A 24,176-nucleotide genomic window follows, 5' to 3' on the forward strand; every position below is an offset into this window, starting at 1 on the left:
AGCCCAAGAATAATATTGCTGAAGGTCTTTAAACATAAAGCAGGGCTCAGAGCTGTGCACAGTGATGCTCACAATAGCCTGGTTCAGCCCTCACACTACCTGGTTTGAAAGTCCCTTGAAGGCGACACTATACTAATCATCCCTGTAAATCCAGCCTTCTTAGACGCTGAAATTAGCTGGTTGGCTTGGAAAATTTTTACTGAAGGAATAGCCTTCAACCCAGAGGTCTAAGGCCCCTCCGCATGGTTTGCCTAGCCACCCAAAGATATACGACCACACAGTCCCCTAAATGAGGCTTGTGAATGTCGTCAAACAGTTATGAACACCAGATGGGCAACTGTCCTCTCATTTGGCAGACTGCTATGTTTGAGCCCTTGAGGGGAGGATTGATAGATGTCATTGAAGCTTTAGAGAGAGAGAGAAAGAGAGAGAGAGAGAGAGAGGGGAAAGAGAGAGAAAGAGACATACTTGCTGGCTTTGACTTTCTTTCTAATAATAAATACATACATATACAGAGTTTAAAGGAGAATCTGAGAGCTGATAGACAAGAAGTCCTGGATACAGTCAGGCAGTGTTTTGCCCTCTCTGTGGTTTGCTACTATGAAAGATACTCAGCTCCAGTTGGGTTTTTATCCACTTGGATGTGTTCTAGCTAAAAGCTGGGAGGCCAAGTCTCTGGCAGTGCATTTCAGATCTTTCCATGCACCAGAAATCCCCTGGAGCTTATAAAAAAGATTCAGCTTGGGCAGGACCTGAGAGACTCCAGTTCTAAGAAGCCCCCCTCCCGCCCCCACCCCAAGCTAGAGTCTATTCTGACCCAAAACTAGTTGCAAGGGACTGCCTGACTGCAGGTAACCATCTTAGCAGCTCTTCCCTGTGCAGCTGCTGTCTCACTTTCCCTCTCTTCCTCAGTCTCTGTGGAATTTCTTCTTCTTTGGAAGTTTCACAAGTCCTGCCCTACCCTCCATTAGGTCATCCGACTCGGTGCCTGTTCAGTATGTATCACGCCTGTTTTTTTGTGTCAACTTGACACAGCCTAGAGTCATGTTGGAAGCATCAGTTGAGGAGATGCTCCCACCAGATTGACCTGCGGGAAAGCCTTGGTGCTTTTTCTCGATTGTCAGTTGATGTGGAAGGGCCCAGCCCACTGTGGCTGATGTCCCCATCGGTCCTGAGTGGTATGAGAAGGCAGGAGGTGTAAGCCACGAGGGGAAAGTCAGTGAAAAGTGCTTCTCCATGGCTTCTGCTCTGAGTTCCTTCGGATATAGACTGTGAGCTAAGAGGTATAAGCTAGGATAAACATTTTCCTCCCCAAGCTGCTTTTGGTCATCGTGTTCTGTCACAGCAACAGAAACCCTAAGATAGCTCGGCATCCCTGTGTTCAGGCCCAGCCTGCTAACAGGGGCACCTCAACAGGAGCCACAGCCAAAAAGTAATTTAGCCAGAGCACTTGGGCCTCCTTTGTGATGTCATTCCCAACCCAAGGGACCTTGTAAAACAAGGTGTCTTTGGAAATGTTAGGAAGAACTGTAGGATGAAGGAACATAAATAAAAGACGCACACACCACAACTGCACAAGCCTGAGTTACCGGGAGGCTCGCGTGTTTCCTGTGGTAAGAGTAAGCTGTCCCTATAATCGTTTTCCCAATTCCCCTTTCCCAATTCTAACCTCTCTTTCTCCAATCCAACAAGGGGGTTAGATCCATTAGATTGGGGGAGGGGCGTTCATGATTTTATTTACTTTATCATGCCCAAATCTAAAGCAAAGGTCAATGGAGCCCTGCCACAACAGAACCTTACAAAAAAGAACACTGCCCCCGGAAGAGTTCAGAGTGTTTAACAGGACATCATCAGGGCTGAGGGGCAGTGGAGGTTCATGGCCCTATTCCTCCTCCTCCTCCTCACTTGGCTCCTGTGCCTCTGCTTCCGTCACTGACTCCCGCTCCTGCTTTTCTACCTGTGTAGACTGTGGCTGTGGTAGACATGATCTAATCTGAAACACAGTCACAACATTTTGAACACATTGGAAGACAAAGGCATTAACTCACAAACAATACAGTATTTGTTACAGTTTCCTAAGTTCCTCACTCACTTCTCAAGTTGGCCTCGTGGTCTCTTTCAAACTTCCACTTCTCCTTCATTGCCTCTTCCACATCCTCTCTCGTCACGGCTGGTATTCTTTCTGCCTGCTCCTCGGTCAGTTCTTTCAGGAGGTTCTTTATGTGCCACTTCTGTTCCTCCTTCAAGCGTTTGTTCTGCCGCAGGAACCAACAGTGGTTACAAACATCTGCTCAGCTATTCACATTGTTTTTCCAGAACACAGGCACACAGTGAGGCTTGTGGAGTGAGAAAGAGGCGCTCAGTGAAATGCGGCATACCGTCCTACCTCTAGGAGCTTACAGAACATGTAAGAGTCAGCGGGAGCTATATCATTGCAATAGCCAGCAGTACAATGTTCTATTTTTAAAGCATGTGTTACCAATTTACAAGCTCATCGCCCTCCCATAGGCTTTATGAACGTTTTACCAAATCTCAGAGCTAATGTTTTGACCCTCCCACCAACCCTGCTTTAGTCTAGTCTCCTTAACTTAGTCATCAGCTATACGTGAGGCTCCCGTGTGCTGGGCACTAGAATGATACCTATTAACAAAACAGAAAAAAAACTCCTGCTTTTTGTGGAACCACCATTATTCTTTGCTTTCATCGCAAATGACATGATTCATAATCCTCTGTTCAGATGATGGTTACCCACCATTCCAAACTTTATACTTGAAATAAAAATTAAGTTATCTTTGTGGGTATCTGATCCAAGCCTCTCAGGTTTATTCTTGCCATTGTTGTCTTACTGTGTGTGTTAAGGAATCAAAATGGAGAGAATGAATCACACAGCAACCTGCCCTTCAGTACTTACCAATGTGAATCTTTCACAATGAAGTCAGTGGCCCCAAAGAATGACTTGAATTAATGAGAAAAAAAGAGCAGCAATACAAGCAACTGTGTAGGTACATTTAAACCTTATGTACTAGATTTTTTGTAATTATTTTATTGAAAAACAACTATGTACATCAATAAATACATTCATTACCAAATTTCATTACCAAACAGTCACAGTTTATAAAATGAGGAGGAAGGGCATAGAGCAACATTTTTGCATGTTATTGAGACTGTGTTGGTATCTCAATTAAGTTATTAGTTAAGTTTTAATTATTAAGTTAATCTTAGTTAGATTACTATAAATTAAAATGTTAATTAGAACCCTCAAGAAAATCACTAAGAAAATAACTAAAATGTAATAAAAGAAGTAATAGTTAAAGGCATACATAAGAAAATGTGTAGTACAAAAGACAACAATGGAAGAAGAAAAGTAAAAGGAATATGAGGCACCAAAACAAAGAGCAAAGGTGTGGCAGTGAACCCCCGTAATCCCGGCACGGGGGAGGAGAAGGCAGGGAAACGCTGTGTCGGTCCTGACCTGCTGTGCCTCTACCTTAGCCACGCCTGGTCTAGGCGTGTGAGTCCTGGCCAGTGGCCCCTATGTGGCAGCCCCTTTGAAGGCAGCTCCTCCTTTCATGCTTCGGATCACACTGTGTGGAAGTGTGATAAGGCTTCTTGTCCTCCTGACTGTCTACCTATGCCTGTTTTTCATCCTTATTACAAGTACTGATCATGGTCACAAGCTGAGAGTCATAGGCATATCACCAGAAGCTTGTCAAGTCCTACAAATCAGCAGGGGATGGACAGGAGCTCCCATTTTACAAGAGGAAAACCGAGGCCGATGCCAGAAAGCTGTCACTAGAAAACTGAACAGTCAGGATGCAAACTCAGCACTCTGACTCCAGAGGTCATTAAAATGTAAAGATCCAGCATTTAAAAATAAAAGTTAAGCCAGGTGTGGCGCATACATGTAACCCAGCATCCAAGAGGCTGGGGCCAGAGAGGCATAATTCTAAGTCCAGGCTGGATTGCCTAGTGAGATCCTTTTAGGGTTTGATGGAGGTGGAGGAAATAAACCAAAAGGCCAAATAACTCTGGAAGTTTCCATAGTACAAAGAGGAAATCAGTGAAGGAAGACTTTCTTATTCTTTCTTTATGGATGTGAAGCCTCAGGGCAGAACTTGGGTTCATTAGCATTTACTGTTCACAAATATTATTTCCGTTGTGATGGGCACAGCCAGCATCGCCTTGATGGTCAAAATTATTTTTAAACATCTTAATTGCCCTAGGTGTATGTCTGTGCAAGAACGCATACCACAGACCTCCACATGTGGAGATCAGAGGACCGTTGGAGAGAGGTGTCTCTCCTTTCACCGTGTGGGCTCTGCAGATCAAACTCAGGTTGCCAAGCTTGGTAGCAGGTAGCTCGCTACGTACCGAGCTGGTGGCCCTCGAGCTGACTTTCACAAAGTTAAGACAACTAAAGACTGAGGCTATACTGCTCCGTCTGCACGTATGCATGCACACTCCTGGAAAAGCTGAAACAAAGATTCAGAGATGGAAAAGGGACAAGCAGCATTTCACAGTTTGGTTAAACAGGAAGTCAGAAGGCAGCCAGGGTTTTTAGGATAGCCATCCTCCTGGTCTAAGGAACACGACTCAACTGACTTCCGCCGACTCTCAGTACCCGCCCCACGAGTGTGAAGAAGCCCGATCAGTTTGTAAGTCCTGCTCCTCCCTCGGGTGCATTCCAGCACCACTGTCAGGGCGCACGCGCTCAGCATGCTCCGCGCCCGCCAACGCCCACCTCTTGCTCACCCTTTCTTGGAACTTCTGGTTCTTTTCCCTCAGCTTCCTGATCTGAACCATGGCCCGCTCCACTGCATTCTCCTTTAAGTCGCGCCTGAGGAGAAACGAAGACGGGCGGGTTAGTTACCTCAGGGAAGACGAAGGAGGCTACATGCGAATTTTAGACGAAATTATCGAATACCTCCAAAAGTTGGTATCGGGATAAACATCTCCTCTATGAAATTTTGCGGGGCTTTTATTTGTTTGTTTTTGAGATGGGCTCTCACTCTGTAGCCCTGAGTGGCCTGGAACTCTGTCTAGACCAGGTTGGCCTTGAACTCAAAGAGCTCATGCTCCTGGCTCCCAAGTGCTGGGAACGAAGAAGAGCTAGTGGTTTTGACCTATTTAATTCATTAAAATATACTGGGAGAATATTTAAAACTGTAAAAAAATTCCCGTTTTTATTTCACAGATGCAATTTATGTTTTAATTCTCTATACGCCATTCATTATAGATATAATTATTCATTATATATAGCTAGATATAACTCATTAAAATAATACTGAGTGTTTCAGGCTTAGAAAATTACGTTTATATTATATGTGTGATTTATGTTTTAATTCTCTATAATCCATCTTAAAGCAAACCTAGGAGAGAGCACAGAGAAAACATGCTTTTAGATAGTCTCAGCCAGAGATGCACCAGAATTCTAAAAGCATTCAGACCAAAACCCAAACGAACACCAAGACAGTCTGAGAGCGAGTGTATCCGGGTTGCTAAGGCAACCTGACCGTGCCCACCAGTTCGGGCTCTTTGGCGCGTGTTCTCCTCCCTGTCACGAAGACATTTCCTTAACACATAATGAGTATTTGTTGACCACCTGTTCAGGGGAAAAACAGAAAAAGGAAGGCTCAGGTGCAGGGTAATTGAGAGCTGTTTTGAAGTGCTTATGCATTCCATGTTTCTGAAGGGGAGTAAATCTTGGAACTCTGAGCCTGAGCTCAAAGTATGTTATAGAAATAGTGTATGCAGTTTTAAATCTTGCTTTTTACGATTTCTTGCCTCCTGGGTTGCAGGCAAATCGAAGCTTAGGACCTAAAATTTCAATCTGTTAGATAAAGAAAGCCTCACCCAGTGCTTTGTGTTACATGTGGCATAAAATAAGAAGTCATTCACAAGGACGCACTCAGAGGGCTCATAAACTCTTGTTGGATCTGATACTATTAACACTCTCCCTAAAACCTCATTATATTTATGAGCTTGAGTAGGCAGGAGAGAAAAAAATATAAGGCTCCTTCCTCCCTTAAGATGAGAAAATGTGGAATAAAGTTAGCAAATCACACCCTGGCCCTACTCAAACAGAAGTCCATTTGAACATCAAGACCGCTGGTTCAGTCCTGCATTTCCACTGACTGCATCGTACCCGTAACTGCTTTAGGCCTTGGCTTATTTTTCTATAAAAAGATTAGGAGTGGCAAGATGCCTGATGGACATGCTTGATCCAAGACTGACAGTTTGAACCTAAGACTCTGTGTGTGTGTGTGTGTGTGTGTGTGTGTGTGTGTGTGTGTGTGTGTTGTTAGCAGCACCTGAACCCAGGGCCTCATTCATATTACACAAGTGTTCTGCCACTGAGCTATCCCTCCAGACCTCAAGCCCCCATTTCTATGAATAAAATGAAAATACCGTAAGTTATTTGAACTGTGTAGGCTACTCGCATAATTTCTGTAATACTGGGCTTGACACAGCTCAAGCATGTTGTCTCCGATTGTTCAGACTGAGGACTTGGTGGACTTAGAAAGAGTGACTCCCTGGCCACAGCCAAGAATCTTTCCTGATGACTGAACACTCAGAGAGCAAACCAGAGCCCACATCCACCCCAACCCAGGTCCTGCCGAAGATATACATACGCTAAAAATGTTCTCTGTTCACCTGAAATTCCAATTTAATTGTTCATCTTGTATTTTTATACATCTGAAAAAGATGTATAAAACCTCTAACCTGTGAGCACTTAGGAGCAAATGGCCGAGGGTTTGGCCTCATGCTCATACTGCAGGGAGCCATGTTCAGCATGACCTACTACCATCAACAGTGAGAATTCAGAACAGTTCTGGCTTCTGTCGCCCCCTTGTGGAAGTAACGGCAATTGCAGGTTTAACTTTGGACATCTGGGTTTCCTGAAGAGGTAGATTTACCTGGAAAGCAGTGAAGTTTAACTTCACAACTCCCCACTCTTGGCTGTTATGTGGACTTGTCTTCATTGTTTCCTAATACTTCCTCCTCTTATCTGTCCCCCACGAATGCCTTAGTATCTTCTGTGTCATGCAGAGGGCTAAAGTAGGTGGGATAATACACCTATACATATTACAGTCAGCCATTATTTTTTTCAAGCTAGGGCTTCTTTGTGTAGTTTTGGTTGTAGGCTGCCTCTGCCTCCAGAGTGCTGAGCATCACCATGCCTGGCTCTTGCAGCCATCTTAAAGGTCCAGCGCTATTACAAAGCAAAGTGGTATTATGTGCTCGCTCACTGCTTTCCTTCATACTTTTAAAATGTCACTGATATACAGATTCTCTCCTCCAGGAAATAGCAGTGGATATTTGAGGACAATGACAAACTTTACAAAATTATTTACATTTATATTATGTGTACGGGTGTTTTGTGTGTACGGATGTTTTGCCTGCAGGCATGTGAACCTGGTGCCTGGGGAGGCCAGAGGGGAGGTCAGATCCCCTGGAGCTGGAGTTACAAATGGTTGGGAGCCACCATATGGGCCCTGTGAATTGAACCTAGGTTCTCTGGAAGAACATCAAGTATTCTTAACCCCAGAGCCATCTTTCCAGCCCTAAAAAGATAACTTCATAAAAATGCAAGTATCTTTATTGTATATTTTATCCAAGATGTATTTAAAAATTAGTGTGTAGAAATAGACAGTTTGGAACTAAGTAAATACATCAGCTAATTAATCTAATGACTCAGAAGGTAAACTTGAATTTCAAACTATTCTATACTTTTATATATATATATATATTTTTAAAAAAACCCACAATCATACCCAAACCTCTATCCCGCTAATTTCATTGTAGAAAGCCAAGGAAAAAGTGTGAAGGAGAAAACAAAAAATCCCTAGAAGCAATCCCTTTACGGCATCTCTAGTATCGGCTCTTCAAACAGTGGTGTTTCAGGGAGGCTCGTGGCCTTGTTTTCTTGCACCAGAGTCCCTGTTTGTGTGGAACTGCCCTGTCACACAGTAGGGCCACAGTAGCAGCTGCTGGGAGTAAGCACCCACCAGTAGGCGAGAAAGCACTTGAGTCATGGTGGGCATCCCAGCACTTGGTTGAATGCTTTAGATTTTTATTTCCTACATCACTAACTAAAGCAGTATCTTAGCTTTAACTCCGCGAGTGTGAATTTACACTCAGATAGGACTCAGCAGTGATTATTACTTGAAAAATAAACCCCGAGTTTACACTATGTACCAGCCGTACTGGGCACCGCAGAAACAGACCTAGAAAACCCAGTGTTCCAGGTTTGTGGAGGGAGAACCAAGCAGAAATCACCTTCTGGTGTTTCCCTCCATCTCAGCTCTCAGTGTTTAAACTACCTGCTCCATATAAAGACAAACCCATAAACTACCCATCCAAACAATCTTTGCTTTCAGTATTTTTATTTGTATTTTCTGTTTCTTAAATTTATAACTGTATACACACCCATTTTTCTAGCTAATCTGTACTCAACGTAGGAAAGCTAGGTATAAAGGAGAAAATAGGAATCGTTACTGAGAGACGATGGCTACATAGGTTTAACATAGGTATTAAGACTCCTTTCTGTACACACAACCAGAAAACCTCAATAGTCTCATTTTCCTTGGATAATTTTTTTTTTTAATTCAGCTGCTCAGAAACCAGGAATCTACTGTGTGCTTACTGCTTTATTACAGCATGGGACAGAATGAGGAATAAAAAATGTTGCCAGGACAATCCTTCCTTAGCTGATGAGAGAAGGTATGTGGCTACAAGCCATGTGACAAAAGTTCTGTTACAGGGGACACCCAGAGTAAGTGAATGGTCTCCAGCAGAGCACGGGCCAGCAAGCCTTTGGCTGTTGTAGTCCAGGGGGTTATCAAGTTCATTTTTAACAAACGACAGCAAACACAGGCGTGGGAATAATCATGTCAGTCACCAGCTCTTGAGAAACTTGGAGCGCTTGCCTCCTTGTAAGTCTCTGTGAAAGAGGAAAAAGGACTGGTCTCGGTCAGCCCCAAGAAAAGACGGCTGTAACTGAATGTCATCACAAACCCTGGAGCAGTAAGAGACCAGGCTGTGTTCGCAGAGCCTGGCTTGTCTACATGCTTATGAGGGAAGGGTTCCAGTCACGCTTTTACGCATGAGGATGGTGCCTGGCCAGCACTTATGGAGACCTCAAGTAACCGCTTTCCCCGTGGCTCTCTTTACTAGAATTCTGAGTGTCTTTCTCCCTGACTTCTAACGAGATGTGAACACAAGTGAGAGTTTCTATAGGAGGGGAGGGACTTTCCCTGACTGTTGAAAAGAAAATTTTCTTATTACAGACATGGTCAATAGCATCACAGGGTCCCGCCTCCAACCTTCCAGGCTTCCACTAGATGGTTTCCTTCCCCTAGTCCCAGTGCTCCGCTTGCTCTGGTTCCTACGCCACCCACGTCTGTCCTCTGTCCTTCATTCTGATGTCTGTCACTTTCTCAACTATGATGTGCTTTTTCACAGCGTGGTGTCTTTCCATAATAGCCTTCTTCCAGAGTCTGACTCACATGCCTTCCTCACCCTATCGTCTCCAAACTCTCTGACTAGGTCAAGTCCTTTCCTCCTCTTCTGCTTGGCTGTCTCCCATGTTTCACCACAGCAGGGGCCATGTGTTTCTGTTTACTGCTGTATTCTGGGCCCAACACTTGTCTTGTATGTGACAAATGTGCAAATATTTGTTGAATGAAAACATGAATTATTTCATTCTTATTTGGAAATTTACTAATACTTCTTCACAAATTCTCTACAAGTGAGACAGGACACCTACCCGGGGCCAAAATTTGACATTTACAAGTTCTCAAGAGGCTATTTGTTGAAATAAGTCATCTCTACCTTTTAGAAGTGAAATATTATGAAATGTTCTCATTGTTTAAAATAATTTTAAGTCAGGAGTTGTGGTACAAGTCCATAATTTCAGAACTTAAAAGACAGAGGGAGGAATATTGTCAAGAGTTCAAGGCCAAAGATTGCCTCAGAAACCAAAACCAAACAAAACCCCCACAAAAACAAGAAAAACCCCAACTGAAACCAAAAAACCAAAACCCCAAAACAAAAACCAAAAAACCAAGGTAGGCATGCACACGCACATATGCACATCCCTCTAAATTGCTTGGATTTGATATGTAGTCATTTATGAACAATACAAGCTGGAATATCTTACAAATGCAGAAAAGGACAGAAAGGTAAATAAAGGGAAACGCCCCGCCCATTCTCAACTACATAACTATTCCACAACGTATTTCAAGAGGTGAGCCAGCAAGCTGCTGTCTAATGGAAAAGGACAGGAGACAATGGAGGGAGCCAAAACCACATCAAGGAGTGCTGTTTCCCATACACTGCTTGGCCTGTGCACGGGGCACAAGGGTATGAGGTCTCTGATCTTGGCAGTGCTGAGCTCCATCGCTCCCACGTGCAGCTACTTAAATCTTAACAGTGTATCTGCAAGGGGCAGCTTTTAGGTCCAGACTGCAGACTTACTGGTAGTCGAGATAAGCCTCGAAGGGAGGCAGCTTTCCTTCTCTTGACATTCCATCTGGCATAAACTTTTTACCGCCTTTCCCAGCGCTGTCCATGGTTCTGGTTGGCCACTAAGCCTAGACCTGAAGAGCAAACAGACACAGGGAAGGTGGGTCAGCTCCGTCTTACGCCTCTACCTGTGCTGACTCTGGGACTTAAGACTGCCTGTTCTAACCTGCCTGCTGTTCGTCCCCAGCTGTGGCATCGTCCACAAGGCTGGAGCACAATCAAGCAGCTGGATTCTTTGGTCTGGTGCGTTCTGTGCTCAGCCCCGCGTGTGCCCCAGTCCCTCTGGAACTTTGTGAGACACTCACACTGTGAGGTTGCCCATCACTCTTCTCAATGGCCACAGGCCTAAGTGTCTTTAGCTATTTATTTCTCCACAGTGTCTGGCAATGTGTGTTGTGTGGAGCAGCAACTCAATGTCTGTTTAAAAAAAATCCCAAAGAGGGGCGGAAAGAGTGTAAGAGCCAGGGATCAGGGAGGGCTAACATGACAGGTCCATGCAGGAGACAGCAGCGTGGCTGCCTACAAAGACCAAGCTACTCGACTCTAACACGGATGGTGGAGGTGCTCATGACCGCCTCACCCCAACTAAGGAGATAGTGTCGGTTGATGGCTACTGGAGGAGGAAGAGTCCCCTGTGCCAGCAGATGGGCTCTACGCTCATGCGCAGCACAAATTGAACTTAGTAAGTTATAAGAAGAAGAAAAAATGACATTGAAGTTGGGAGGTGAAAGTGGGAGGACAGAGGTGGACCACAGAGAAGTTGTGCGTGAAATAGGACAGAAATGCATTGTATGTGTTGGATGCAAAGAATAGAAGTTATATTTAAAAAAAGGTTTTCTTTTTCAAGAACCAAGTTGCAAGGGCCTGAAAGGCTTGCATTTGGCCAGGGTTGTTGTTACAGAAATTGCAAATAAAAGCCCACTTTGAAGTATTTTGTAAACACCTAAGAGATTTACAAGTGCAACTAACTTTAAGGATACTGCTTCATGAACTTTTCATAAGCTATACATTGCCTTTATATAAAATAATTAAATTGTCAATAAATTTTTAAAAAAGGAAAATCAAGGCCCATTCCTGGAGAGATGGCTCAGAAGTTAAGATCACTGGTTGCTCTCCCAGAGGTCCTGAGTTCAATTCCCAGCAACCACATGGTGGCTCATGACCATTTATTATTAGAGCTCATGTAGGCAGAACACTGTATACATAATAAATAAATCTTTTTTTTTTTTAAGAAAAGGCCCATTCTTATTTGTATACAACAGGAATACATTATAGGTTTGACACACATACCAAAACATACTTTTCAGAGACTAGCTTTCCCTTGAAGATTTTTTTAAGAGTTATTTATTGGACTTTAGAGATGGCCCAGAGGTTAAGAGCACTGCTTGCTCTTCCTGAGTTCCCAAGTTCAATTCCCAGCAACTACATGGTGGCTCACACCCATCTATAATGCGATCAGGTGCCCTCTCCTGGCACCAGGTGTACATCCAGACAGAACATTGTATACCTGTTGGTATATTGTTCTTCTGGAAATGTATACAATTTACCCTTGTTCATTCAAATGCTGATTTCTCTACCGCCTATCTGGTTTCAATCAAGACAGTGCATTGTGATGCTTATTCTAAGCATCACCTGTCTCAAGTTTGTGTAAACATGCCACCATTTGTTCTCTGTGTTGTCAGTTAAAACAGTCAGCCATAATGCTGTGCAATGGAGAGAATAGGGTGGAACATACTGGTGGGGAGGGGGAGGGGGAGAGAAGAGGAAGAAGCAAAGAATGGAGGAGCAGAGAATCCACAGAGAGTTCTTGGAACCACGTGGAGAGATAAACTGGACATAAGATATAATCAAAAGCAAGTATAATGGGTGAAACCTGAATGGCAGGAAACTATGTGGGCTTGGAGGTTTAGGATGGAGGAACTATTGCCCAGAATTGTGCTCTAGGTTAGTTAAATAAGTCCCAGTCTCTGTGCGGTGATTTGGGTATACAGCTTGTTTAGGAATAACCGCTGCTTTACTAAAAGATATATCAATAATAAATACTAATAACCCACAACATATACATAATAAAATAAATCTTAAAAAGAAAGAAATGAAAAAGGAAACCACACTTAATTTTTTTTTAGAAAGTTATTTTTTATATAGTATTCTACCTGCGTGTATGCCTACACACCAGAAGGGGGCACCAGATCTCATCAATGGTTGTGAGCCACCCTGTGGTCTACTGGGAACTGAACTCAGGACCTTCAGAAGAGCAGCTGGTACTCTTAACCCCTGAGCCATTTCTCCAGGCCTCCCTAGATGATTCTTATTCCACTGCTCTGCTAAGATCAAGGGCCAACCTGTTACCAGCGTATCTGTAGTTTGGTATGGTGGAAAACACCTTGTGAATTGTTTAGGTGGTTGGACGCCCTTTATAGTAAGCACTTTATATAATTCTTGGGCAGTGCTCTTTCTCTTCCTACAACAGACACGTTCTTGTCAAAGAACTACCTAGGTAGGTGGAACAATCAGGCAGACGTGTATTAATGCTAGACCTTGTCACCAGCTTTTTTGCGTGATCTTCAGAAAGTTAACCTTTCTGCACGTTAGATCCCTCATCTCTCAAACAGTTGAGAATGATAGCAACCTTATTCTAAGGGCGATGTGAGCTTAGAGAAAGGAATGTGTAAAATGTTTGCCTTGTGTCTCACACGTATGAAGCTTCATAAGCCACATGTCTCTTCTGCTTTCTCTCACTTCGGTTACAGACGTTATCTTTCTTTAAGTTGAAAGTGATTGTGCAGCAGAAGGGGTCTGCTTGCAATAGACATCAGGCCACAGGGCTCACTGTGGGGCGACTTCACCAATGATTTGGGTAACCTAATTGGCGGTCTACATAGAGCCAAATGGGTCATCTAGATGTCTTCAGTGGGAAAACTGAAATTGAAGCATGCTTTTCTTTACAGCATCCCTGGCATTCTGCATCCCTGGCACCCAGAATGCCAGGGATGCTTTCTTTGCATTTGAGAGGTTTCTAATGAAGTACACATCCTTTTAAAAAGATTTGTTAATATGGTGCCCCCCCTTTATTTCTTTTGAGACAAGGTCTCACTCTGTAGCCCCGGTTGGTCTGGAACCTGTGGTAATATCCCACTTCAGTCTCTAGGATGCTGAGATTACAAGTGGGAGCAACCTACTACATTTAAATATGACAGTTATCTACAACTGAGTAAGCTCCACCCCGAAGTGTATCATTTTTTTAAATTAAATTTTTATTTTTCATATTAATTACAGTTTATTTAGCCGCCTCCCTCATCCCCTCCCAATCCCATCCTCCCTCCCTCATCTCCTCCCATGCCCCTCTCCAAGTCCACTGATAGGAGGGGTCCTCCTTCCCTTCCATCTGACCCTAGCTTATCAGGTCCCATAAGGACTGGCTGCATTGTCCTCCTCTGTGGCCTGGCAAAGCTGCTCCCCACTCAGGTGGAGGTGATCAAAGAGCCAGCCAAGGAGTTCATGTCAGAGACAGTCCCTGTTCCCCTTACTAGGGAACCCACTTGGAAACTGAGCTGCCATGGGCTTCATTTGAGCAGGGGTTCTACGTTATATCTATGAATGGTCTTTGGTTAGAGTATCAGTCTCAGAAAAGCCCCTTGTGCCCAGACTTTTTGGTTCTGTTGCTCTCCTTGTGGAGCTCCTGTCCTCTCCAGGTCTTACTATCCCTACCTTCTTTCATAAGATTCCCTGCACTGTGCCCAAAATTTGGTTATGAGTCTCAGCATCTGCCTTGATACACTACAGGGTAGAGTCTTTGAGAGGCCCTCTGTGGTAGGTTCCTGTCCTGTTTCCTGTTTTTTCTTTCTTCTAATGTCCATCCCATTTGTCTTTCTGAATGAGGACTGATCATCTTACCCAGGGACTTCCTTCTTGCTTGGCTTCTTTAGGTGTACAGATTTTAGTATGTTTATCTTATATTATATGTCTAATATCCACTTATAAGTGAATATATACCGTATGTGTCTTTCTGCTCCTGGGATACCTCACTCAGGATGATCTTTTCTAGTTCCCACCATTTGCCTGCAAATTTCACAATTTCCTTGTTTTTACTCACTATTGCTGAGTAGTATTCCATTGTATAAATGTACCACAATTTCTATATCCATTCCTCCATTGAGGGACATCTGGGTTGTTTCCAGATTCTGGCTATTATGAATAAAGCTGCTACAAACATGGTTGAGCAAATGTCCTTGTTGTGTACTTGAAAGCATATTTTGGATATATGCCTAGGAGTGTTATAGCTTGATCTTGAGGAAGCGCTATTCCTAGTTGTTTGAAAAAGTGCCAGATTGATTTCCAGAGTGGTTGTACAAGTTTACATTCCCACCAGCAGTGGAGAAGTGTTCCCCTTTCTCCACAACCTCTTCAGCATGTATTGTCACTTGAGTTTTTGATCTTAGCCATTCTGATGGGTGTAAGGTGAAATCTCAGGGTCGTTTTGATTTGCATTTCCCTGATGACTAAGGATGTTGAGCATGTCTTTAAGTGTTTCTCTGCCATTCTATATTCCTCTACAGGTAATTCTCTGTTTAGCTCTGTACCTCATTTTTTAATTGGATTACTTGATTGGTTGCTTTTTAACTTCTTGAGTTCTTTATATATTCTGGATATTAGCCCTCTGTCAAGACATAGGGTTGGTGAAAATCCTTTCCCAGTCTGTAGGCTGCTGTTTTGTTCTGATGACAATGTCTTTTGCTTTACAGAAGCTTTTCAGTTTCATGAGGTCCCGTTTATTGATTTTTGCTCTTAGAGCCTGTGCTGTTGATGTTCTGTTCAAGAAGTTGTCTCTTGTGCCAATGAGTTCTAGGCTCTTCTCCAGTTTTTCTTCTAACCAATTTAGTGTGTCTGGTTTTATGTTGAAGTCTTTGATCCACTTGGACTTTAGTTTTTTGCAGGGTGATAAGTATGGATCTATTTGCATTTTTCTACATGTAGACATCCAGTTAGGCTAGTACCATTTTTTGAAGATGCTGTCTTTTTTCATTGTATGGTTTTGGCTTCTTTGTCAAAAAATCAAGTATCTGTAGGTATGTGGGTTTATTTCTGGGTCTTCTATTTAATTCCATTGATCCACCATTCTGTTTCTATGCCAGTACCATGCAGTTTTTATTACTATTGTTTTGTAGTACAGCTTGAGATCAGGGATGGAGATACCTCCAGATGATCTGTTGTTGAAAAGGATCATTTTGGCAATTCTGGATTTTTTGCTTTTTCATATGAAGTTGAGGATTTTTCTTACAAAGTCTGTAAAGAATTATATTGGTATTTTGATGGGAATTGCATTGAATCTGTAGATTGCTTTTGGCAGGATGGCCATTTTCACTATGTTAATCCTACCAATCCATGAGCACGGGAGATCTTTCCATCTTCTGATATCTTCTTCGATTTCTTTCTTCAGAGACTTGAAGTTTTTGTTTGTTTGTTTTATTTAACTTTATGACTCTTTATTTTTGTAGTGGGACATATATATGAATGACATGTTCCCAGTACCTAATCTCTGTCATTCGATTTACCCCTAAGTGGGCTCAGAATTCACAAATATCTAAACGGCAGAGATGTAGTGAACAGGCATTGCTACAATGAAATAAAGAGACCATCCAATGCTAGCAACCTCTATTTCAACCCATGATCCCTACAGGGAGCAGAAAAGGTAGAAAATGAGGGTGACAGAAGCAATCCAATGACAGCATGTGTGGCGTTTCATGGGGAGCAGACAGAGCTGGTAGAGCCCAGTAGTCCTGAATCATCTTACCAAAACAAACGCTCAGAGTGAGCAGCTGGAGTCTGGAATTGCTCACCTGTCTCTTACAGGACAAGAGCAGTAGAACTGAGCATATTGTCTGAGCTCTCTTTCAGGATCATGACTTTTTTTTTCTTAGAATGAAGTTGAAGCCATACTTCAAAGGAGGAGCAGCAAAGGCTTTACAGGAAAGGTGTGCACATACCCAAAAGAAAGGGAAAGGTCACACAAGTCTGCAGTGTCAGACCCCTTCCTCTGCTCAGTAAATGACAACACTGTCCCCTCTAGTATCTACACTTTGGAGAGTTGTGAATTCTGAGACACCAGAGATGGTCTGGAAATAAGATAACAGGCCTAAAACGTTGGCAGAGAATAGGCACTGGGTAAACGTCTTTCTCATTCTAATAAATATCCCACTACAAAAATAAAAGCAATTAGGTGTTTTTTTTTATTAGTTACATTTTATTAACTCTGTATCCTAGTTGTATCCTGCTCCCTCATTCCCTCCCAATCCCATCCTTCCTCCCTCATCTCCTCCCTGCTCCTTGCCAGAGACTTGAAGTTTTTTTTTTCAAACAGGTCTTTCACTTGCTTGGTTAAAGTCACACCAAGGTACTTTATGTTATTAGTGGCTATTGTTAAGGGTGTTGTTTCCCTAATTTCCTTCTTGGTCTTTTTTTCTTTGAATACAGGAGGGCTACTGATTTTTTGAGTTAATTTTATTTCCAGCCACTTTGCTGAAGGTGTTTATCAGCTGAAGGTGTTCTCTGGTTGAATTTTTGGAGTTGTTCATGTATACCATCATATCATCTGCGAATAGTGATACTTTGACTTCTTCTTTTCCAGTTTGCATTCCCTTGATCTCTTTTAGTTGTCTTATTGCTCTAGCTAGGACTTCAAGTACTATGTTGAAGAGAAATGGAGAGAGTGGGCAGCCTTGCCTTGTCCCTGTTTTCAGTGGGATTGATTTAAGTTTCTCTCCGTTTAGTTTGATGTTAGCTATAGGCTTGCTGTATATTGTCTTTATTATGTGTAGGTATGTGCCTTGTATCCCTGATCTCTCCAAGACTTTACACATGAATGGGTGTTGGATTTTGCCAAATGCTTTTTTGGCATCCAAAGAGATGATCATGTGGTTTTTCTTCTTCAGGTTGTTTATATAGTGGATTACGTTGATGGATTTCCATATATTGAACCACCCCTGCATGCCTAGGATGAAGCCTACTTGGTCATGGTAGATGATATCTTTTATGTGTTCTTGGATTTGGTGTGCAAGTATTTTATTGAGTATTTTTGCATCAATGTTCATAAGAGAGCTAGGTCTGAAGTTCTCTTTTTTTGGTTGGGTCTTTGCATGGTTTAGGTGTCAAGGTGACTGTGGCTTCATAGAATGAGTTTGGTAATGATCCTTCTATTTCTATTTTGTGGAATAGTTGGAAGAGAATTTGGAATTAGCTCTTCTTTAAAGGTCTGGTAGAATTCTGCTCTGAAACCATCTGGCCCTGGGCTTTTTTTGGAAGGGAGACTTTTGATGACTGCTTCTATTTCCTTGGGGGATATAGGACTATTCAATTTATTTACCTGATCTTCATTTAATTTTGGTAAATGAAATCTATCAAGAAAACTATTTCATTTAGATTTTCAAATTTTGTGGCATATAGGCTTTTGTAGTAAGATTGTCTCGATTTCCTCAGTGTCTGTTGTTATATCCCCCTTTTTGTTTCTTATTTTGTTGATTTGGATAGTTTCTTTCTGCCTTTTACTTAGTTTGGCTCAGAGTTTATCTTGTTGATTTTTTTTCAAAGAACCAGCTCTTGGTTTCGTTGATTCTTTGAATTGTTTTGTTTCTAATTTATTGATTTCAGCCCTGAGTTTGATTTTTTTCCAGCTGTCTATTCCTTTTGTGTGTGTCTGCTTCTTTTTTTTTTCTAGGGCTTTCAAGTGAGCCATTAAGTTGCTTGTATGAGATGTTTCAAATTTCTTCTTGCAGGTTCTTAGTGCTATGAGTTTTTCTCTTAGCACTGCTTTCATTGTGTCCCATAAGTTTGGGTATGTCGTGCCTTCATTTTCATTGAATCCTAGGAAGTCTTTAATTTCTTTCCTAACCCAGCTGCCATTGAGTAGTGGGCTGTTCAGTTTCCATGTGTGTGTAGGCTTTTTGCTATTTCTGTTGTTGTTGAGGTCTAGCTTTAGTTCATGGTGATCAGGTAGGATACAAGGGATTATTTCAATCTTCTTGTATCTGTTGAGGCTTTCTTTGTGACCAACTATATGGTCTATTTTGGAGAAGGTTCCATGAGGTGCTGAAAAGAAGGTATATTCTTTTGAATTTGGGTGAAAAGTTCTGTAGACATCTTATTAGGTCCATTTGATTTAGGACCTCTGTTTTAAGTGCCATTTTTTTTCCCTATTTAGATTCTGTCTAGATGATCTGTCCCTTGGTGAGAGTGGAGTGTTGAAGTCTCCCACTATTAAGGTGTTGGGATCGATGTGTGATTTAAGCTTTAATAATGTTTCATTTACAAATGTAGGTGCTCTTGTATTTGGGACATAGATGTTCAGAATTGCGATGTTCTCCTGGTAGATTTTTCCTTTGATGAGAATGAGTGCCCCTCCCCATCTGTTTTGATTAATTTTGGTTGAAGGTCTATTTTATTAGATATTTTAATAGCTACCCCAGCTTTTTTTCTGGGTCCATTTGCTTGAAAAACATTTTTCCAGCCCTTTACTCTGAGGCAGTGTTTATCTTTGTTGCAGAGATGTGTTTCTTGGATGCAGCAGAATGTTGGATCCTGTTTCTGCAACCATTCTGTTAGTCTGTGTCTTTTTATGGAGTTGAGTCCATTGATGCTGATAGATAATAGTGACCAATGAATGTTAGTTTCTTTTATTGTAGAGTTGGTGGTATTACTGTGCTTCATTGCTTGTTTTCTTTTAATTTTTGTTGTTGTTGTGAAGTTATCTATAATCCTACATTTTCTTAGGTGTAGTTGTTTTTGTTGGAGTTTTCCTAGTATCTTCTATAGGGCTGAGATGCTGTGTGTAGATATTGTTTAAGTTTAGTTTTGTCATGGAATAGTTTGTTTTCTCCATATATGTTGATTGAAAGCTTTGCTGAGTATAGTAGTCTGGGTTGGCATGTGTGGCAAGTCTGCATGACATCTGCCCTGGCCCTTCTGGTTTTCATAGTTCCTGTTGAGAAGTCTGGTGTGATTCTGATAGGTCTACCTTTATATGTTACTTTATATGTTCCCTTGATTTTAATATTTTTTCTTTGTTCTATAGATTTAGTGTTTTGACTATGATGTGACATGAGTTTTTTTCTGGTCTAGTCTACTTGGTGTTCTGAAGGTCTCTTGTATGTTTATGGACATCTCTTTAAGTTGGGAAAATTTTCTTCTATGATTTTCTTGAAAATATTTTCTGGACCTTGGAGCCTGGAATCTTCTTTTTCATCTATTCCTATTATTCTTAGATTTTTGTCTTTTCATGGCATCCTTGATTTCTTGGTTGCTTTGTGTTTGGAACTTTTCCAATTTTACTTTTCCTTTGAGAGAAGTATCAATTCCTGCAAGAGTATCTTCAGTACCTGAGATTCTCTTTTCCAGTTCTTATATTCTATTGGTGATGCTTACCTTTGTGGTTCCTGATCTTTTCTCTAAGTTCTCCAGCTCCAGGAGTTTCTCTATGCTTTCTTTATTGATTCTAATTCTGTTTTCATGCTTTGCACCATTTCCTTCATCTGTTTGAATGTGGATTCTGGTCTTTCTAGGATGGTTTCTGGTTTTTTGTTCCTTTCTTGTCTTAATGCCACTAATTATGCCTCTATTTGTTTGGCTGTATTTGCCTGTATTTCTTTGAGAGTTTTGTTCATTTCCTCTTTATTTGCCTCTAATTCTGGATAAGCATAGCTTTAAAATCATTTTCCTGTAATTCCAATGAATTGGAATATCCATTGATTTGGGGGGGTTGCTGGTGAAGCCTTGATGTCCTGATTTTTGTTGGGTATGTTCTTATGCTGACCTCTGGCCATCTGCTTATCTGTATCCTTCACTGTTTGTTCTTGGAGTCTGTACTTCAGCCTGGGTCCGTCTTTCTCTGGTGTCTGGAGTATTCTTCAGGAAGATGAGAGAGGTTCACCAGATTGGGTGTGTGCATTGGTGTTTCAGCTGTATCTAAGGGAAGAATATCCATAGGCCCATGCAGGTGCACAAGCGTGGGCGAGCAAGCATGTGCATGTGCATGGAAGCATGCCTTGAAGGACATGGTGCTTGCTAGAGAGTGCAGATGCATGGAATGTGGGGCAGGAGGATATGTGCAGGCACAGGAGGGGGTGCAGGCGCTGTCACTGTTTGCAAGCACAATGTACGTGCACAGATTCCCTGAATACCTCAGTGGCCTACAGGCCAGTCGTATTGTCCTTCTAGTATTCAGATCTGTCTGGGTTCCAGGAGTTGTTTGCCTGGACTCTACTGGCAGCCCTGCAGAGCAGGGACTTCAATGTTGAGAACGCTGTCCCAAGAATCCCTATGATTCTCACAGTGGGGCTGTGTGTGGGAGGGATCCGATGTCTGGCTGCTAGGGTAGAGGGACCCTGGATCTGGGGCTCTGCACGCGCTCACTTGAAGATGCACTCACCCTCTAGCAGGTCTCACTGTAAACCACAGGGGTTCCCCCTGTTCTCTACTCTCAGATTTGGGCCTGCCGGGGCAAGTGAGAGTGCAGGAGATCTGTCAGCTCAGTGGTGCTGCAGCCGCAGAACTTGGAGGCTGGTATAGTGGTCCATGGGGAGTCCAGCCACAGTAGCAGATTTGGGAGGATGGTACAGATGCCTGCTGGCAGGCCCTGAGGAGCCCCTACAGCTGTCCACGGACCTGGGTTGCCGAGGGACTGGGAGGCCCATCTTCTCTGTCTCAGATACCAAGCAGGGAGTTCTGTGCTAGGAGTAGTGGGCACTGTAGAGTGCCTTCACCAAGGAGGGAGACTTGACAAGGGGAATTCAGGGGGATCAAATGTTCGCCACTCTCAGTCCCCAGAGAAGTCTGCGGGTGACCTGGATCTAAATGGTCTCAACTGATGGGTTGTCCCCTCTTGCCCAGGAAGCCTCAATGTTGATGTCCTGGCTTCAGCTGCCCCTGCACTCACCAATTTTGGAGTTTCAGATCCTCTGCCCCTCAGTTATGGCGCGCGCTGGTCGCCACCATCTTGGATCCTCCAAAATGTACCAACAATATACCTGCATAGTTGTAAAAAAAAAAAAAATTATCAGCTAAGAAAAATTGGTTCTCTTTGTTTCTGATGCCATGCTGAATTTTTGTGTTATTTTCAACCTTAGAATAAGAATTTTCATCTTTATACAAAAAGCATGCTGATGTTTCATTTTAAGGCAATAATTTATTCACTTTTTTTTTTTTACTATATTTTATTTAAAAGTTGAAACAAATCAAGACTAATCTCCTTCTGAGTCATATGGAAAAGATCAAGTGTTATGGTCTCTTCTAGCTTTCCCCATTTGGTGCTGGAGAACACATGACTTCATCTTGTTCAATTACCTCAGGCACGAGGCTGTTTTGTTTTTAGCTCTCTGAATGTACAATTATTTAACTGCAGCTTACCACAGAGGATCTTAACATGAGAGAAAATGTCAAGCCACTAAAGCATGAGTAATTCATGCATAAACAGTACTGCATGTTGCCATTGTTCTGAAGCCTTTTAAGAAAATTAGCAAGACAACTGGACTGCTGACTGTACCTCAAAAGGTCCTTTTGCATTTGTTGATGGCCTGCAGACAGTGGAGACCCAGTTGCTGACCATCTCTACCTCAACAAAGGCTGAAAGACTATTCACAAAGTCAGTGTTATCTCCAGGAAGACTTCATCCAGTTTAATTCCCTACAAATGAATGTTTAATTTGCAGATGTATGCACGCTTTGTGGCTAGGCTGTTTCCTGGTCATTAACTGTACAATAGAGAAGAAACAAGATGGAGACACAGAGCTACAAGGAGGCGTACTCCGCAGCAAACCTTACACAAAAACCACCAGCAACCTGAGAGAGGGGGAGGAGCAGCGAGGGGAGGGAGAGGGAGAGGGAAAAGGAGAGGCTGACTGATTAGTGGAGTAGTTATTCAAGTGTCGTCCGCTCTGATGGTCACCCAAAACGTGATACGTTTCATGCGTGTGTGAATCTGTGCATGTGTGCATGTCTGTGCTTACTTGCCTGCTGGAGTATGGATACTTTGTGACTCACAGTGGACTGTGAGCAGAGAAGAGCCTGGCTCATAAAGACTCTGGTCTCCAGGCTCTCCTGAGCCTGAAATTTCCTGTGCCACAGTTCTTTTCCCTGACAGAAAGTGTTTCAAAACAATATTCTCCCCAGTGCTTCCCAGTGAAAAGTGAAGTTTATGTAGTAAAAGTGGAAGCATGATTTTCTTTTAATGGACTGCTATCTCACAACACCTTGGCTTTGTAAAATCACCAATAGACACGGAGTGTATTCCTGTCTAAACAGTCTCCATGGTGGGGCTGAGCGCCTTCCTGGACATATGAAATGGCCCCTGACACTGCTTGACTAGTGTCCATCAATAGAGAGTGAAATGGAAGAGACTGACCTAATTATTAGCAATGAATTATTAGCAGTTTTGAAAGAGAGCCTATTGGGAGAGAAAACATGTCATTAATAGATATTGGTTAAAGATGACAATTGCCATAATGTTTCATTTGCAAAAAAAGTGGCAGGTAAGCAGAAATAACTTTTTTCTTTTCTTTTTTTGTTGCTGTAACATTCTTACATGGTTTCTCCTCCCATTTCTCCAGCTAACTTGCATTGGTCCCTCCTCTGGTTCTTTCCCATCCAACAGTGAGTTTGCCACCTGGAATGTCCTGTAGAAATGTACGTTTAATCGTGGTACACACCCATTCAAATCTCTTTAATTAGTAGGGTTAGGGGCCTGTTTTAGAGGTAGTTGGGCTCATCTGGTGGTAAGCTCGAAACTGAAAAACAGCAGTAGCCACAATGCAACACTTCCAGGAGTCCTGCTAAGTAAAGAGCAATTAAAAAGATGCAGAAGTCATTACAAGGTTGGTTGCACAGCAACACACATTTAAATATATTCATCTCATTTAATGCTGAAAAGTAATACCTCAGCAAGCCTGTGACTTTGGAAAAATACACAGACCTGTAAGCCTGTTACATCCCGGATGTTCAATAAACACTGCTGTGAATGAGTGGCCCGAAAACATGCATATTTACTTCCTTACTTCTTTACTTCATTGCTAAAAATGTGTATGCTCCAAATTTGTAAAGCAAAATTGTTTACATACCTTATCTTTTTTCAAATCATCATTTTGTGTATGTATGGATGGTGTGCATGTGTGTGGATGTGTGTGTGTATAAGCTGGCATGTTCTCATGTGTAGAGGACAGAGGCTGACAGTGTTTCCTCAATTACTCTCTGCCTTATATATGGAGGCGGGTCTCTCACGGGACCTACAGTTTGCTAATTCAGCTGGTCCAGCTAGCCAGGGTGTTCTGGGATCTGTCCTTGCTTCCAGCTCCCAGACATTGGGATTACACCGTGCCTGCTTACCCACCACTTCTATGAGGCTGGGTAGCTAAATCCTGGTCCTTATGCTCGCATAGCAAACGTTTTATCCAGGAACCATCTCCCCATCCCAGCAACATCCTTTGGAATTCAAGTGTTCATTTATGCCGGGAATGCTTGTTTGACGTAAAGGGAGGTGGTTTTCTGTCTCACCAGAACGCACTGTTAACAGAATCAGAAATGTACTCCAGCATTAAAACAAAACTAATTCACTTAAATTGTTTTAGAAGTGGAAATACCATCTAAAATTACTTTTACAAACTTCCTCTT

General features: G+C 42.4%; 1 protein-coding gene across 1 annotated transcript in view; it reads right to left on the minus strand.

The window, feature by feature from the left end:
* Nucleotides 1–21,532, minus strand: part of Ccdc83 (coiled-coil domain containing 83) — a 50,888-nt gene extending 29,356 nt beyond the window's left edge. Inside the window, exons 1-4 of the mRNA XM_060367506.1 lie at nt 21,452–21,532; nt 10,480–10,601; nt 4,753–4,837; nt 2,093–2,255 (exon numbers count right to left, since the gene is read on the minus strand). Coding sequence (XP_060223489.1) covers nt 2,093–2,255; nt 4,753–4,837; nt 10,480–10,574 — 343 coding nt within the window. The 5' untranslated portion in view covers nt 10,575–10,601; nt 21,452–21,532. The remainder of the gene's footprint in view (nt 1–2,092; nt 2,256–4,752; nt 4,838–10,479; nt 10,602–21,451) is intronic.
* Between the last annotated feature and the right edge of the window lie 2,644 nt (nt 21,533–24,176).

Source organism: Meriones unguiculatus, chromosome 14, assembly GCF_030254825.1.
Source record: "Meriones unguiculatus strain TT.TT164.6M chromosome 14, Bangor_MerUng_6.1, whole genome shotgun sequence".
Classification (NCBI taxonomy): domain Eukaryota; kingdom Metazoa; phylum Chordata; class Mammalia; order Rodentia; family Muridae; genus Meriones; species Meriones unguiculatus.